At 35.8% G+C, this 14,284-nt stretch overlaps 1 protein-coding gene across 11 annotated transcripts in view; it reads right to left on the bottom strand.

The window, feature by feature from the left end:
* The window catches only part of PSD3 (pleckstrin and Sec7 domain containing 3), a 765,972-nt gene that overhangs the window by 61,317 nt on the left and 690,371 nt on the right, over nt 1–14,284 (bottom strand). For all 11 annotated transcript variants that reach the window (XM_074209077.1, XM_074209078.1, XM_074209080.1 and 8 more), the window contains one exon: nt 12,222–12,292. In XM_074209077.1, the coding sequence (XP_074065178.1) occupies nt 12,222–12,292 (71 nt within the window). The remainder of the gene's footprint in view (nt 1–12,221; nt 12,293–14,284) is intronic.

The raw sequence follows: 14,284 nt of genomic DNA, 5'->3' as shown, positions 1-14,284 counted from the left end.
GGGGGGGGAATCTCTGCCAGAAATGAGCAGAAGACTAATTAGTTGCTGTCTGTCAAGCATTCCAAATGGGAATTGTGCTTCATCAAACAGAAGCTTCCTGAATACAGCCTGTAGGAGGATGTATCAGCAGGAGTCCTCAGATCCCATTGAGTTAGGATGATTACTTGGGCATGTGGCCTTGAGGCTGGGCTGGCCCCTTTCCATCTGGAAGTTAGGCTTTGGCACATTTTCTTCCTGGACAACATGCATGGATTCCAAATCTAAGAGAACTGTTAAGTCCATTTGGGATGTAAAGTCTACAGTGATTAACCTTGGTCCTGAGAAGGACCGAGACTACTCATTTTCAACTTCTTGACCTTTTTATTAATCACACTTATTTCTGATTCAAATAATTCATCGTAATGTCATATAAGTGGCAGATGTTCATATGGATTTTTTAAAATCAAAGAAACATATATTGATTTCTCTAAATGAAAAGCACGCTACTAGGGATGATGAGGGATAAAAATCCAAAGACGTTTAAGATGGGGGGGGGGGGAGTTGCATAGTGCAATGAATAGAGCACTGGATTAGGGTAAGACCTGAGTTCAAATTTGGTCTCAGATACTTACTAGTTGTATGACCTTGGGCAAGCCACTTAACCACATTTGCTTCAGTTTCTTCATATGTAAAAGGAGGTGGAGAAGGAATGGTAAACCACTCCAGTAGTTTTATCAAGAAAATTTAAAAATGGATCATGAATAATGAGCCATGACTGAAAATAACTAAACAACAAATAAGATATGGTCTCTATCTTACTTTTAAGGAGCTATAATCTATTCGGGGTGATAAGACATATATTTGAAGAGCTAATTAAGCATAATTGATTTAAAAGAGCTATTCAATAGAACAATGTGTTATCATTAGGTCAGATTCTTAAAATGAGATCATTATGACAGTAATTTTACTGAAAAAATAATTGCACAATATTATTCTTTTAAATGCACTATAAAGTACCCCCCACACACATTTCAATTCAAATATAGATGTTTTATTCATTTTTGACTTTACTTCTTTCTTCATCCCAGTATCACAGATCTATACCTGGGACTTCAGAAGTAATCTAGTCTGACCCCCTCATTTTGTAGATAAGGAATCTTAGGCCATGGAGAACTTGTACAAGGGTGTACAGGTATTAAACATCAGAAGCGAGATGAATTTTTTGATGTTATTCTCTTCTTAATCTTTTCTACTACTAATTGATAATGGTGTTTTCCTCTAAATTACCAAGAGATAAGATTGTTTAGGTATTCTCCATCCCCTTTAGACAGATGAGCAAACTAAAACTGACAAGAGATGATGCAATTCCCAGCGCCACCCACCCCAACAGTTTAATGGTATCAAACTGACAAAGAAGTTTAAGATATGGGGGGCAGCAAGCCATACATAAAAATCCTTGTGGGTTGCACAATGATTTTAAAAATTGCATATTAACACAATCTTTGTTTTATTTATTTTATTTTATTTATATATTTATTTTATTTTTATTTTGTTAAATGCTTTCCAATTACATTTCAATTGGTTCCAGTGCAGTGGATGGCATGAGAAGCATATTTGATATCTCTGATATAGCTATTAAGTGTTAAATACGGTATTTTTTTACAATTTACTAATTTTAAAAGAAAGATTTTTTTTTAAAACCATAAGTTATTAGGATCACAGATTTAGCGCAAATGTGCCATAATAGATCTCATTGCCTCATTTTTTACACATGAAGAAATCAAGGTCCAGAGAGATTAAGCCATTTTGGCCAAGGTCACATAGGTAGCAAAAATCAAAAGGTGGAATTTGGACTCAGATCTTGTCACTTCTAAATCTGACCTTCTAGGTTCTATAAGATTCTCTATCACCCATTATAATCTAATACATCTACTACCAAGAACTTATTTTTTTTCAGTTCATTGTGGGAATAAGGCATCCTTCCAATAATAAGCAATCAGAGTAGGTCACATTTGGACTTTTTAGAAATCATATTTGGGGAGCAAAGTATAGTCTATAATCTAGAACAATATAGCTAATAAGAAATGTTCTAAAGCAGTATACTATTAACTTCTTAAACTATATAAAGAAAATTTGCTACTGGAATTCAGAAGGGAAGACAACAACACTATAAACTGAGGTTTCTCAGATGAGGTGGAATGTTAAGGTTTTTCTGTCCAATACCCTTTTATCACATAAAGGGTCATTGGTCCTCCATCACCAGAAATAAATGTTGATATTCTTCTAGTTGAAGCCTCTTTAGTATATCTATGAGCTAGTCTCTAAACTCTTTACAGTTACTATCAATTTTGTCTAAAAGGATGGCATTTCCATCAGTTTTGAATTAATGAGAAAGGGTCAATGAAATTCATTCTCTAATGCATATTTAAGGTCTCCTGATTCCTCACTCAGTTACCTTGGAAAATAATCAAGTATCTTTTATTCCAAGAATCATGGCAATCTATACAGGCTTCTTTGATGTCTGTGAAATGGACAATGAATGAGGAATTTCCAAGAAGGAAATAAAAATGTTCTTTTTATGTGCATGGAAATAGCAGGAAGCACCAAAAAAAAAAAATACTTAACAAAACTGGCTACCGCAGAAATCATTTTATTCAGCATACCTAAACTTATTTTCTTGGCTTTTGAAAACTGCTTTAGTTCTGCTATGTTGCTGCTCAATCATTTCAGTTATGCATGGCTCTTCATGATCTTATTTGGGGTTTTCTTGGCAAAGATACGGGAGTGGTTTGTTATTTCCTTCTACAGTTCCTTTTACAGACAAGGGAACAGGGTTAAGTGACTTGCCCAGAGTAGCACAGCTAGTAGGTACCCTGAGGCCAGATTTGAACTCAGGAAAATGAGTCTTCCTGACTCCAAGCCCTGACCTCTATCCACTATGGTGCCAACTAGCTGCCCATACCCCTCTTTTACATATATCTATCATACCCCTCTTCTTTTATTTATACTCTCTACCTTAGATTTGACATTGCTTAGATTTCCAGTGCTTAGCACAGTGATCAGCACATAGTAGGCATTTAATGTTTAATGACAAGATATTAATGGCACCTCAACTTGAGAGATTCAATTCAACCTAAATTTAACTAACATCAAACATTTTCTATATTCATGGTACTAATCTAGGTACTAGGGGACAAAAGATAGGGAGAGGTTCTGGTACTATATAGGCAAGATCTTTTTAGAAGCTCCTTTGTCATAAGGATATCTAGAAGCATATGGGTTATGGAGAATTCATTTTTATATTACTCATTTTTGTTTGTTAGACTTCTGGTTTAAAAAAAGACTGCCCTAAATTATTCTATCCATCTAAAGTTTCAAGACAAGGCTTCCTCAAATCTACTTAACCTTAGGTCTCAGACATACCATTATCAATAAAGAATATAGGCATCACCCCAAGCTCCAGGTACATCACTGCCTCACTATTCAGTTTCCTACCATAGATCATGCTCACTTTAAGCCATCAATCATCTAATTGAGTTTGGCACAATACAATTTGAAATCATTACCATGAATAAAAAAAGAATATGTAGAAACATCACAAAACCAACTCTGAACTTTTTTTAAAGGATTTAAGAAAATATAGAGATTGACAAAGGTAAATACAGAGTCCAAGTCAGTCAGAAACTAAAGATTTCCTGATGCTTTATGCCAGTCTGAGGACTCTTCTCCAAGGACCTGTAAAACTTTGGATGACTTATTTGCCGAAAAATGGGTATGAGGGCCATATTCAAAAATAAGCAAATGACTATATTACCAGGACTGAGAACAATGCCATCATTTTTATTATTAATTCGCTGCACTCAAAGAAATTTTTTTTCAAACTGTGAACAGCAGCAGATCAGAATAATGGTGAATGACCACAGCACACCATGGAATCTTACACTCATCATTCTCCACAAAGAACAATTTATAAAATGTCATAAAGCAAAAAGTTATCACCAGGGTGTCATTATTAAAGCTCTAGCCACCTCTAGGACCCGGGAAGGTCCCAGTATGAAAGACAAGTTTTCTCGCCCACCAACCCTTGCCATAATGTTCACCCTGCTGATTCTGTTTATTACTGATGCCCAAGGTGCATCTCATCTGCCTGGCCAGTGTGGCAGTGGAATGGAGCAGGAAGATGATCACATTTCAGCTTGCTCTACACTAAAATGGTAACTGCAAATCAAGACCTTCTGCATCTCTTTATCTTCTATGTCTCTACTTCTTAAGAGTAGAATTCAGTTCTCCCTTGAAAATGTCACTTTTAGTCTTCCCTGAGGATCTGCCTTTTATTTATTAGGAGATGATTTCCAAAGTTTTTTTGCAACGTAATCTTCCATCATTCTCTAGTTGTATTATCTTTCTTTCCTGAGTATCTCATAATTTTGTCCTTTTTAATTAATAAAAATTTTTCTTTCCCTTCCACCACCTCCGCTGGAAAACAAAAAAGGAAAACTAAACCCTTTGTAACAAATATGTATAGTGAAGCAAAACATTTTTCCACATTAGTCAAACTTAAAAATCTAAGCCTCATTTTGCTCCCTAATTCCATCCATTACTCTTCTATAGGGTGATAGGTAAATATGCTTCATCAGTCCTCTTGAATAATTTTTGCCTTTCTCTGTTTCCAATGTTTATCCCACTACCTGGTCTGTATAAGAGTTTAACAAATGCTTGTGGATTGACAAATTGATTGACAAATATTATTGACATAAATTCCTTGAGGGATGGGACTAGTCTTCATTTTTCTTTTTTAAACATCTAGTATGTGCTTAACAACATTTAGCTGAATTCAAAATGTAAACATAGCTGTAGGATCACAGCTTTAATAATTTTAGAGCTGAAAGGAACCTCAGAAGACCATCCAGTCCAAACTTACAGATGAGGAAACAGATTAAAGACTAAGGGAAAAAAAGAGATTAAATCATTTGCCCAAGGTTCTATTAGAAGATAAATAACAGAGCCAGGATTCAAATTTAGCTCCAGATGTAATATTTTTTCCCACCAATTGTGTACCACTTTCTGGTCCTCTTTAATTTGTCACAGAAACACAAGAGTGGTGAACTGGAGTGCTCACTTAAGAAAAATAGCTCTTGAGCTCACTATGGTTGATTTTTCACCCTAACTCTGTACTTTGAAATGTGAAGATTTGTCAAGTTGTTTTTTTTTTTAATGGATTGGCCTGATGAAGGAGTCCAAAGAGTGCCCATTTCACAAGAAATTGGTTACCTTTATTTTGAGTCTTTATCTTTTAGGTCAAGTCAAAGCACCTGATATACCAGATACTGTACTTGTTCTAAGAGCTGGGGGTATAAAGGAAGGTAAAAACAGTCCTGTCCTCAAGGAGCTTACAATCCAAGTTTTTATTCTGTTCTGTTATAAATCCTATGAGGGTAAGTCCCATGTCTTAATTATCTTTCCATCTTTCCTTGCACCAAATATAAATTACTATCCATGGTAGATGTTCAATCAATAGCTGCTAAATGAATGAGTGTATGTAATTTCTCTTAATATTAACCCTAGTCATCTGATATGATACCAGAGGTATAAAGGTGAGACAAAAGATTGAGAGCTGGTCTCAGAGACAGGAAAACCTGATGTCAAATCCTGCCTCGGATTTATGATATATATATATATATATATATATATGATCCTGAGCAAATCAATTAAATTCTCTAAAGCTTCACCTGCAAAATAAGGAAGAATACATACCTTCTAGGATTGTTGAAATGATGAGATAAGATATGAAAAGCACTTTGTAAACCTTAAAGTACCATATAAATTTTGGTTATTATTTGGCTTTTACTCTTATGTAGTTTTTTAAGTGTTTCTCATTAAAGGTATTCAGTTTCTTCAAATTCCTTAAAGACAGGACTCAAGCCTTCCATTCCTCTACTATCCCCTAAGAAGTCCTGAGCAGCATCTTGCCCCTGGCAGGTACTTAAGTGGTTTGTCTATATGGGTCTGAGAATAGGTCCCTTAATAAGTTGGAGGGGAATATGACAAAATTATAAGTAGGAGGAGGGATAGGAAGGGAAATGAATTAAATATCCATGTCTAGAACAAGGAAAATATTTGTGTATTTGAAAAAGCAAAGGAAGGGAGAGAGAATGTCAAAAGCCGTCTAGAGGAACAGAGGAAATAGAAGGCGTGCAGTTTACCTAAGAAAGAAATCAATATCTAGGCAGCCAAGAGATTCAGTAGAAAGGTGATTCTCTAGGGATTTAACAGTTGTCTATAGAAGGGAAAAGAAGTAAATGACTGAGAAGAAATAATCATTCTGGTTCCCATTATCTTTCTTCCCCTTTCCCAAAATAAATTCAATAGTAGAAACTACAAAGAAACTTATGGAAGGAAGATAAGTAAGAAAGAAATAATTAAATGTTTTTTTTCTCCTAGGGAAGGCAGGGAGGAGAGCAATCCAATAAAGAAGGCAGAATACAAAATGTAGGTATTTGATAAGGGAAATGTTCCAGAAATGCCATTAATTAAGATTTCTCTAAAACCTAATTCTGAATGAATCATAACTCAGAATGTATTCTATTCAACAATTCCTTTGGTTCCAAGTGATATGAATGGGAAGGAAGGGTCTACTGAGCACTGGTTAGACTTCCTCTATCAAAGAAGGTATTAGATGTACTCCTAACAAATTTACTGAATTTAGTTTCTATTTGGCCCTTTTCCAAAACAGAAAGAGAGAAAGAAAGAGAACTGAAGTTTCCCATCATTATTTCTAATAGGTTGGATGTTTCCTTTATGAATTTAGATGCTGAGGTATCTGGTGTGTATATTATTACTTATATTAATAGTATATATTACTTATACATCTGGTATGTATAAGTTTATTACTGATATTGATTTGTTGTGGACAGCTCCTTTCTGCGTAATATAGTTTCCTTATTTCTCCCTTTTTTCTTTTTGAATGTCTTTGCTTTGTCCAAAAACTATAGCTGATCCTCCTTTCTCCTTCTTAGTGATCAATATGCTTCCAGCTGTCCAAAAGAAGAGTGAATTTTGGATTTTAGGAGAGAAAGCATAATGATTTCTGTCAATTTATCTTCTGGGATCTTACTGATACCAATAATACTGGAAATTCATATAGCAGTTCATGTGATAGCAAAATACCATATAACATGGCTATTCCTATCCTCAATTTACTGGTTAAGAAACTGAGGCTCAGTGGATCAATGATCACATGATATTAAATATAAAAAAGTGAGATTCAAACCCACTTTTCTCATAACTTCTAACAATAAAAAGAAGGAAAAAAAATACCACAGCAAAGAAACCATCAGCTAATGAGGCAATAAAAAGAGGGAATCTAGGTTGGTAAACTCTTTTCTTTTATCATAGATACAGAATTGGAAAGGATCCTAGAAGTTCTTTAATCCAAGTCCCTCATTTTACAAATTTAGTCAACTTTGGGGTAATTAAGAAGAATCTAGGGAGAATAAAGAAACCTGCGTAAACCTATAATTATCTTCTAAGGTTCCTCTCATGACAATAACATAATAAAATTATATATAACATGATTAAATAATAATAATTATTATTGTTTAAGTCTCAACTGCTTAAAACTTCATTGACTTTTGGGACATCACTTTTAAGGTTTTCAAAACACTTTGCATATCACCTTATTTTGATTACATATTTTCTGGCACAGAGTAGCCTATGCTACTTTTTGATAGTCCATTATAGAGAATGGATCCTAGAGGTATAGATTTAGAGCTGGAAGGTAACTCCAAAACCATTTGATAGTCATTCATTTCATGGCTGAGGAAACAGAAGTCCAGGCAAGGGAGACCTTTGCCTTCCATGTGTCTCTTTTTTTAAGCTTGAAATTACTAAGCATCAGAGGTAAAATTCAAAATCAGCTTCTGTTGATCCAGAAACAGAAAATAAAGCTTAGAGATGTTAAGAAGTTAAGTGACTTGACTATGGTCATGTAGCAAAGTTAAGAATCTGAGGCAGAATTCAAAGTCAGGTCTTTCTAACACTAAGCTAGCTACATTAAAAGGACTGTCATGAAGAAGGGAAGGATGTAAAGGAGAGAGAGAGAGAGAGAGAGAGAGAGAGAGAGAGAGAGAGAGAGAGAGAGAGAGAGGAAGAGGGGAAAGATAAGACAGGAGAGGGGGAAAGAAAGGAGGAAGAGGGAGAGAATGATAACGTTGAAAAAACTCATCTTCAAGACCAAAAATATCTGATTTGAATTCCAAATATTTTCTATATGTATGAGCCTAGGGAAAATACTTAACCTTTGTGAGCCTCAGGTTTCTCATTTATAAAACAGGTGATACTTTAAGATAAGGACCATAGGGGAAAGCTAGGTGGCACAGTGGATAAAGCACCTGCCCTGGAGTCAGGAGGACCTGAGTTCAAATTTGGCCTCAGACATTTAATAATTACCTAGCCATGTGGCCTTGGGCAAGCCATTTAACCCCATTGCCTTGCAAAAACCTAAAAAAAAATAATAAGGACCATAGGGCTAAATATGATGATGATAATGATGCTTATTCTTTGTTCTCAAAGAAGACCATGACATCAGGGAGGTGATTCCATGATATACATGCAAATTGGATTTGAGGGGGGGGTGCTGTGCTAAGTCATCAGCCTCATTGTTTTTTCCAGAGTCATCTGGGTCCTGTGGTCAGATATGAAAATGGAGATGCCCTGGATATGAGGCAATTAAGTGACTTGCCCAAAATCACACAGCTAGCAAGTATCTGAGGTTGGATTTGAACTCAAGTCCTCATGACTTCAGGACCTGTGCTCTACCCACTGGACCATCTAGCTGCAATAAATATCAAATTAGCTAAATGCATGTAAAACCCTCTGCAACAAATAAATGGGCATTGCTGTCACTGCACTTTGTATGATCATTCCCTTTCTCCGAGTTCATCATTTCCTTACTTATGGATCAGAGGAAATAATTACAGGAAGGTTCCTGAAGTTCTAAATCGTTGATTCTATAAATGGAACAAAAGAACAAGCAAGTTTAGCTAAAGTTTTCTAGTGGGAAGTTATAGCTTCCCAGAGTATGTCAAATTATTTACAGCAAGAACAATACATTTTTCAGAGCCCTTGTCATGTCAGGGGCAGGTAGTAACAGATCTCCTTTTTGGTACCTATTTATTTATATTTTCTTCAAGTTTTTAGTCAGTGACCACAGGGGCCCTAATAAAATACCTAATCAATATTCATCATAGCTGTTCTATGTCTTAAACTCCCAAATGGGCTGTGTTGCCACTCTGGGTTCACCTTGAGATTCTAGAGATTAAGTGTCAGATGATGACTAAATTGAGATTCATCCCTTAAGTCCAAATATGGATTTGCCATTTGTTATCTGACCTTTTTCTTGCTTTTTAAAGAAAGCTTCTTTCCTCTCCCTAAGGGCAATATTGACAATCAGAAGACAACATGGTTTTAGGATTTGTAGATGCTCTTTTTCTACCTCCCTTCCATCACAAGCAGAGACTATGTTATCATGTTGGCACTTCAATGTATTCAAAAAGACAGCAACAATGGTGAAAAGAATGCTCAACTTGGGTGGAGAAGTCCTGGTTTCTGCCCCCATCACTGAGGGGGATAACATTTAGTAAGTCATAAACCACTTTAAGCTCATCTTTAAAATGGGGATAAGGAGCAGCTTGGCCAGTGGATAGAGAGCAAACTTGCAGTCAAGTTAATGCTTTGATTCTAAAGGAACCTATTTAAGACTAAAAGATCAGTAACAGATGCTAATCTGCCTGGGTGGTACCTACAGTACCTAAATCATAGGACTGTTGAAAATGTTTGGTAAATCCCTAAAACATTCTACATAGCTGTTTTTATTACTATTACTTCTACTTTGGAAGTTGCTTAACATCTCTGGGTATATTTCTTCATCTGCCAAATCAAAGAGTTGGACAAGATGATTCCTAAGAACCCCTTCATGACCCCTTAAGATTAAATCCATACTATTAGTTAACACATAGTCCCATTCTCCACTTCTTTCCTTCTTCCTTTTCTACCTTCCCTCCCTACTTCCTCCTTTCCTTTCTTCCTTCCATCATTCCTTCTATCCCTTCATTCTTCCTTCCCTCCCCCCTTCCTTTCTTCTTTCCCTCCTTTTATACTCTCTTCCCAACTTTCCATTCTCTCTTCCTTCCCTTCCAGTGCAGCACTCTAGTAGAATTTGAGCTTAGTCTTTGAAACTAAGGAGCAGAGGAGAGGAAAGAAGGCTGACCCAAATGGATATTGAATATTAGGAATTTATTTCTAATCTTTTGTTTCTAGCAGACTGAAACTAAGAACATTAACTACATGCAGAGAAGGGGGTTGGAGAATGGAAAAGTAGGATCCCTGTAGCAGTCCTTCTAGGCAATGTGTGAATGGTCTTTGTAAAAACAACTAATGTCCAGGTAGAGCCAAACCTCCTTTTCACTGTCAAGGCTTGGTTCTAAGTGATGGAGTGGAAATCCTATGGCCTATCATTCCAAGAAATGAATTTTTTTAAACTAATTGAACCACACTTGTTTTTAACCACCATTAAGGCTGTGGTTTAGAATGAATTTCAGCTAAAAAAAGGCTTATTGTTGTTGTTGCTGTTTGTTTTGTTTTTAAAGAAAGTAGGAGTTTCTTTTTTTTTATTATTTATTTAAGGCAATGGGATTAAGTGATTTGCCCAAGATCACACAGTTAGGAAATTATTAAGTGGCTGAGGCTGGATTTGAACTCAGGTACTCCTGATTCCAGGGCTGCTGATTTATCCACTGCGCCACCTAGCTGCCCCAAAAGTGGGGGTTTCTGCTAGAAAAAGTAGATGGAATCTGCAAATGAAGGCAAACCAAACTTAAAAGGATTCATGTTGGTCCAACATTTCACACACACACACACACACACACACACACACACACACACACACACACACGTGTGCGCATGCAACCAAAAGAATTAAGGGTGAAACATAGAAGGAATGAGTCAATATAGTGACGTGTTAAAACAGGGATCACAAATAGCAGGAAATGCCATCTGAACTAATGCTTAATGCTACTTTATACCCCAAACTGTCTCTCTCCCAGGGAAACAGAAGCACAGAAAGACAGTGATGAGAAAACATTTGAAGTATATTCAGGAGTGTGTATTTTATAAAATAAGGATGAACATGAATGAAATCTTGACAATTTTTTTGCCCCAGCCTGCAAATTCTTTTTAAAAATCTGTGTCCTTATGTCATAATTAAAGAGAAAGCTAAAGATGTGGTTCCCAAGAACATATGGTAAATCTCAAGTTCTCTGTAGCTCCCCAAGGGCCTCAGTGGGACCTGAACATGGCTGTCCCTAGATCAGTGGTGTCTTCAGAAAAATGTTCCTAAGCCTTGGAGAATAGCACACATTTTGATTCCCATGGCAGGGAAACAATTATCTACAAAGAACTGGAGGAGATATTATTCTTTCCCAGATTGTCAGAACTGGGGATTAGAAACAAACATTTAGCATTTCAAGACAAGGGAGACAGTTTTCAGCAGCAAGTATAAGGAATTCTTCCTGAGTGATTAAAAACCATCTTGCAAAGCTAAGCTAAAACTCTAACTCAAATCTAATAACAAGTTTAACCTTCGTTGGTCAGACCTAAGTGTCAGGATCAAAGGTCACAGTCTTAAAGATAAATGGGACCTTGCAGACCATCAAGTCCAATCTCCTTATTTTACAGATGGGAAAACTGATAACACAGTTACATCAAGGTCTTGTCTAAGGTTTCAAGGCTAGAAAGCGTTTAAGGCAATATCTGAACTCAAGTCTTTCTAACTATATGTCCATTTCCCTATCCAATATACTATGATAACTCTAATCAGCTAAGTCTTTAAAACACGATTACTTTTTACCTGTTAAAACATCTATAATGGAAATGTTGCATACATATATAAAACATCATTAAAGTGCAAAAGAAGGGTGAGATGGAAGCTCTTGCAATTCAATTTCCTGATCAATCATATTATTTTTTCTAATTTGAAACTAAATTTATACAATCAAAATCAATTTTTCATTAAAACAAATTATCTGAATAGCATCACAAAACTACAGGTCATCAGTGTAGCTTGTGAAAGATGAAATGGGATTTGTTTTTTAACTCCTCAGGTGGACAGAGGTGACTTGTGTGAAATGGGTCTTTTTTCTGTTCCCCTTCTTTAATTTTTGTTTCACAGAAAGTTCTATTTTTACCTTTTGTAAGTAAAGCACTGTTCCCTTCAGCACAGCATAAAAGGTCTTCCACCCTCGCTTTCCTCTTGGAGCTAAAAAGAAAACAAAATAAATGGGAAAAATCTTACTTGAAGTCAGTTGGCATTTTAGAAAGACAATTAACATCTTTAGCATTTCTCTGTTCAATGTGGTGATTAAAATTCAAAGTGCACCATTTGCTTCTGGAGACAAAATAAAACCCCCCACATGGTAGATGAGAAATTGACTTAAAGAATCCTTATTTTTTTAGAGACAGCAGTCCAGGTCCCAGCAAAAGCTGTAAGGAAAAGAGATCTGGTCCAGTCATTCGAGACAGAACTTTGTACATTGTTGGGAGCTGAGTAGAAAAAAAGGAGAAAAAGAAATACCCAAAGAGAGGCAAAGCAAGCATTTCCTAGGCTCATAGGTGCCTTTTGGCAGGACCCTTTGCTACAGTCTTTATCTTTTCCTAAATGATTAAGACTTACAATAAACCCAGATTAGAGTTGAATCTTACAGCTCTTGGTGACTCTAGACATACGTCAGCTTCTTGTTTTATTTTATTTTTTGAAAAATTTTTTGCTTACTTTATTTTCTTTACAGTTTTATGGATTTAAAAAAAAAGACTGTGGTGTTTTTTCAAGACAGTTGACCCCTATTGAATCCTCCTTTGAGATAAAGAAAAAAATAAAGAAGCAGAAGTCTGATAGAAAAAACAATTTTTAAATAATTTTTTGTCCTTTATTAATAACTGACCAAAAACAATATTTCAATTTTATTCAACTTTATTCAACCTTATTTTCAATCCATTGTTATACTGTTATTTAATGCTATTTTCATATAATAATTCTATTAATAATAATAATGATAATAATAATTATATTATTTGAAACTATGATTTGGAAGAGATAGGGCCTGGTCTTATGAATTCAGTGACTAAAGGAAACTCCAAGATGAAGAAATTCCTTCAACAGGTAAGAGTCAGCACCTTCTCTGTCACTTGGATTCAATCAATAAATATTTAGGAAGTGCCTACTGGGTTAACTGCTCAGATCTTAGAGATCTGCCTAGCTTCCCTGGCTTTCTTCAAGTCCCAGTTAAAATCATACATTCATCCAGAATCTCTTCCCAGTCCTCCTTATTCTGGGTGCTTTCCCTCTGACATAACCTTCAAACTCCTGTATGGAGTTCATTTGTAAGAATAGTTGTTCTTTCTTGTGTGATCTTTGCCAAAGACTGTAGGTTCTCTGATAGCATGGACTGGTTTGATTTGATTTTTGCCTTTCTTTGTATAGTCACATCAACTATCATCAAAGAATTCAAGTTGACTAAAAGAGATTTAGAGGTTAAGAATAAACCCAAGGGCATACCACCATTTTGGTCAGAGAGGGGATAGTTTCAGTTCTACTGAGACTATACTCTATAGTCTTAGAGATTTTTCTCAGAAAATCAGAGGTTAAGTAAAATATCCACATTACCAACATATAATATGTTATAGGATCCTAGAGCTAGAGGAGATGCCCAGAGTCCATGGATTCCAACCAATTCTTATTGTAGATGAGAAAAATCAAGGCCCGGAAAGATTAAGAGCCTTATAAGGTTACACAGGAAGACTTGGGAAAGCAAATAATAGAATCTAGGTCATCTGGTGTCTGTCAGAGGAAAGAACTTGAACTTAGGTCTCACTGGCTACAAAACTAGCCTTCTCTCCATTAAGACTACATAATGCATTTATTATATATATGTATGTGAGTGTGTGTGTGTGTGTGTGTGTGTGTGTGTGTGTGTGTATGTAACAGAATTACAAAGACATTTATAAACAAAATAGCAAATTTCTTTCTCTCTTTTTTTTTGGAGGTAACCAAGGTTAAGTGACTTGTCCACACAAGCTAGTAAGTGTCTGATTCTGAATTTGAACTCAGATCCTCCTCACTCTAAGGCTGGTGCTCTGTCCACCGAGGCACTAACTGCTTTAAAGCAGCAAATTTCAAAATTTTCTCAAATCCTCATTAAAAGCAAACAATTATCTTCCTCATAAATGAATATATCGTTAAGTGTTCTAGAAT

The sequence above is a fragment of the Macrotis lagotis genome, chromosome 1, assembly GCF_037893015.1.
Source record: "Macrotis lagotis isolate mMagLag1 chromosome 1, bilby.v1.9.chrom.fasta, whole genome shotgun sequence".
In the NCBI taxonomy this organism is placed as follows: Eukaryota; Metazoa; Chordata; class Mammalia; order Peramelemorphia; family Peramelidae; genus Macrotis; species Macrotis lagotis.
This window is presented reverse-complemented; position numbering and strand designations above follow the sequence as displayed.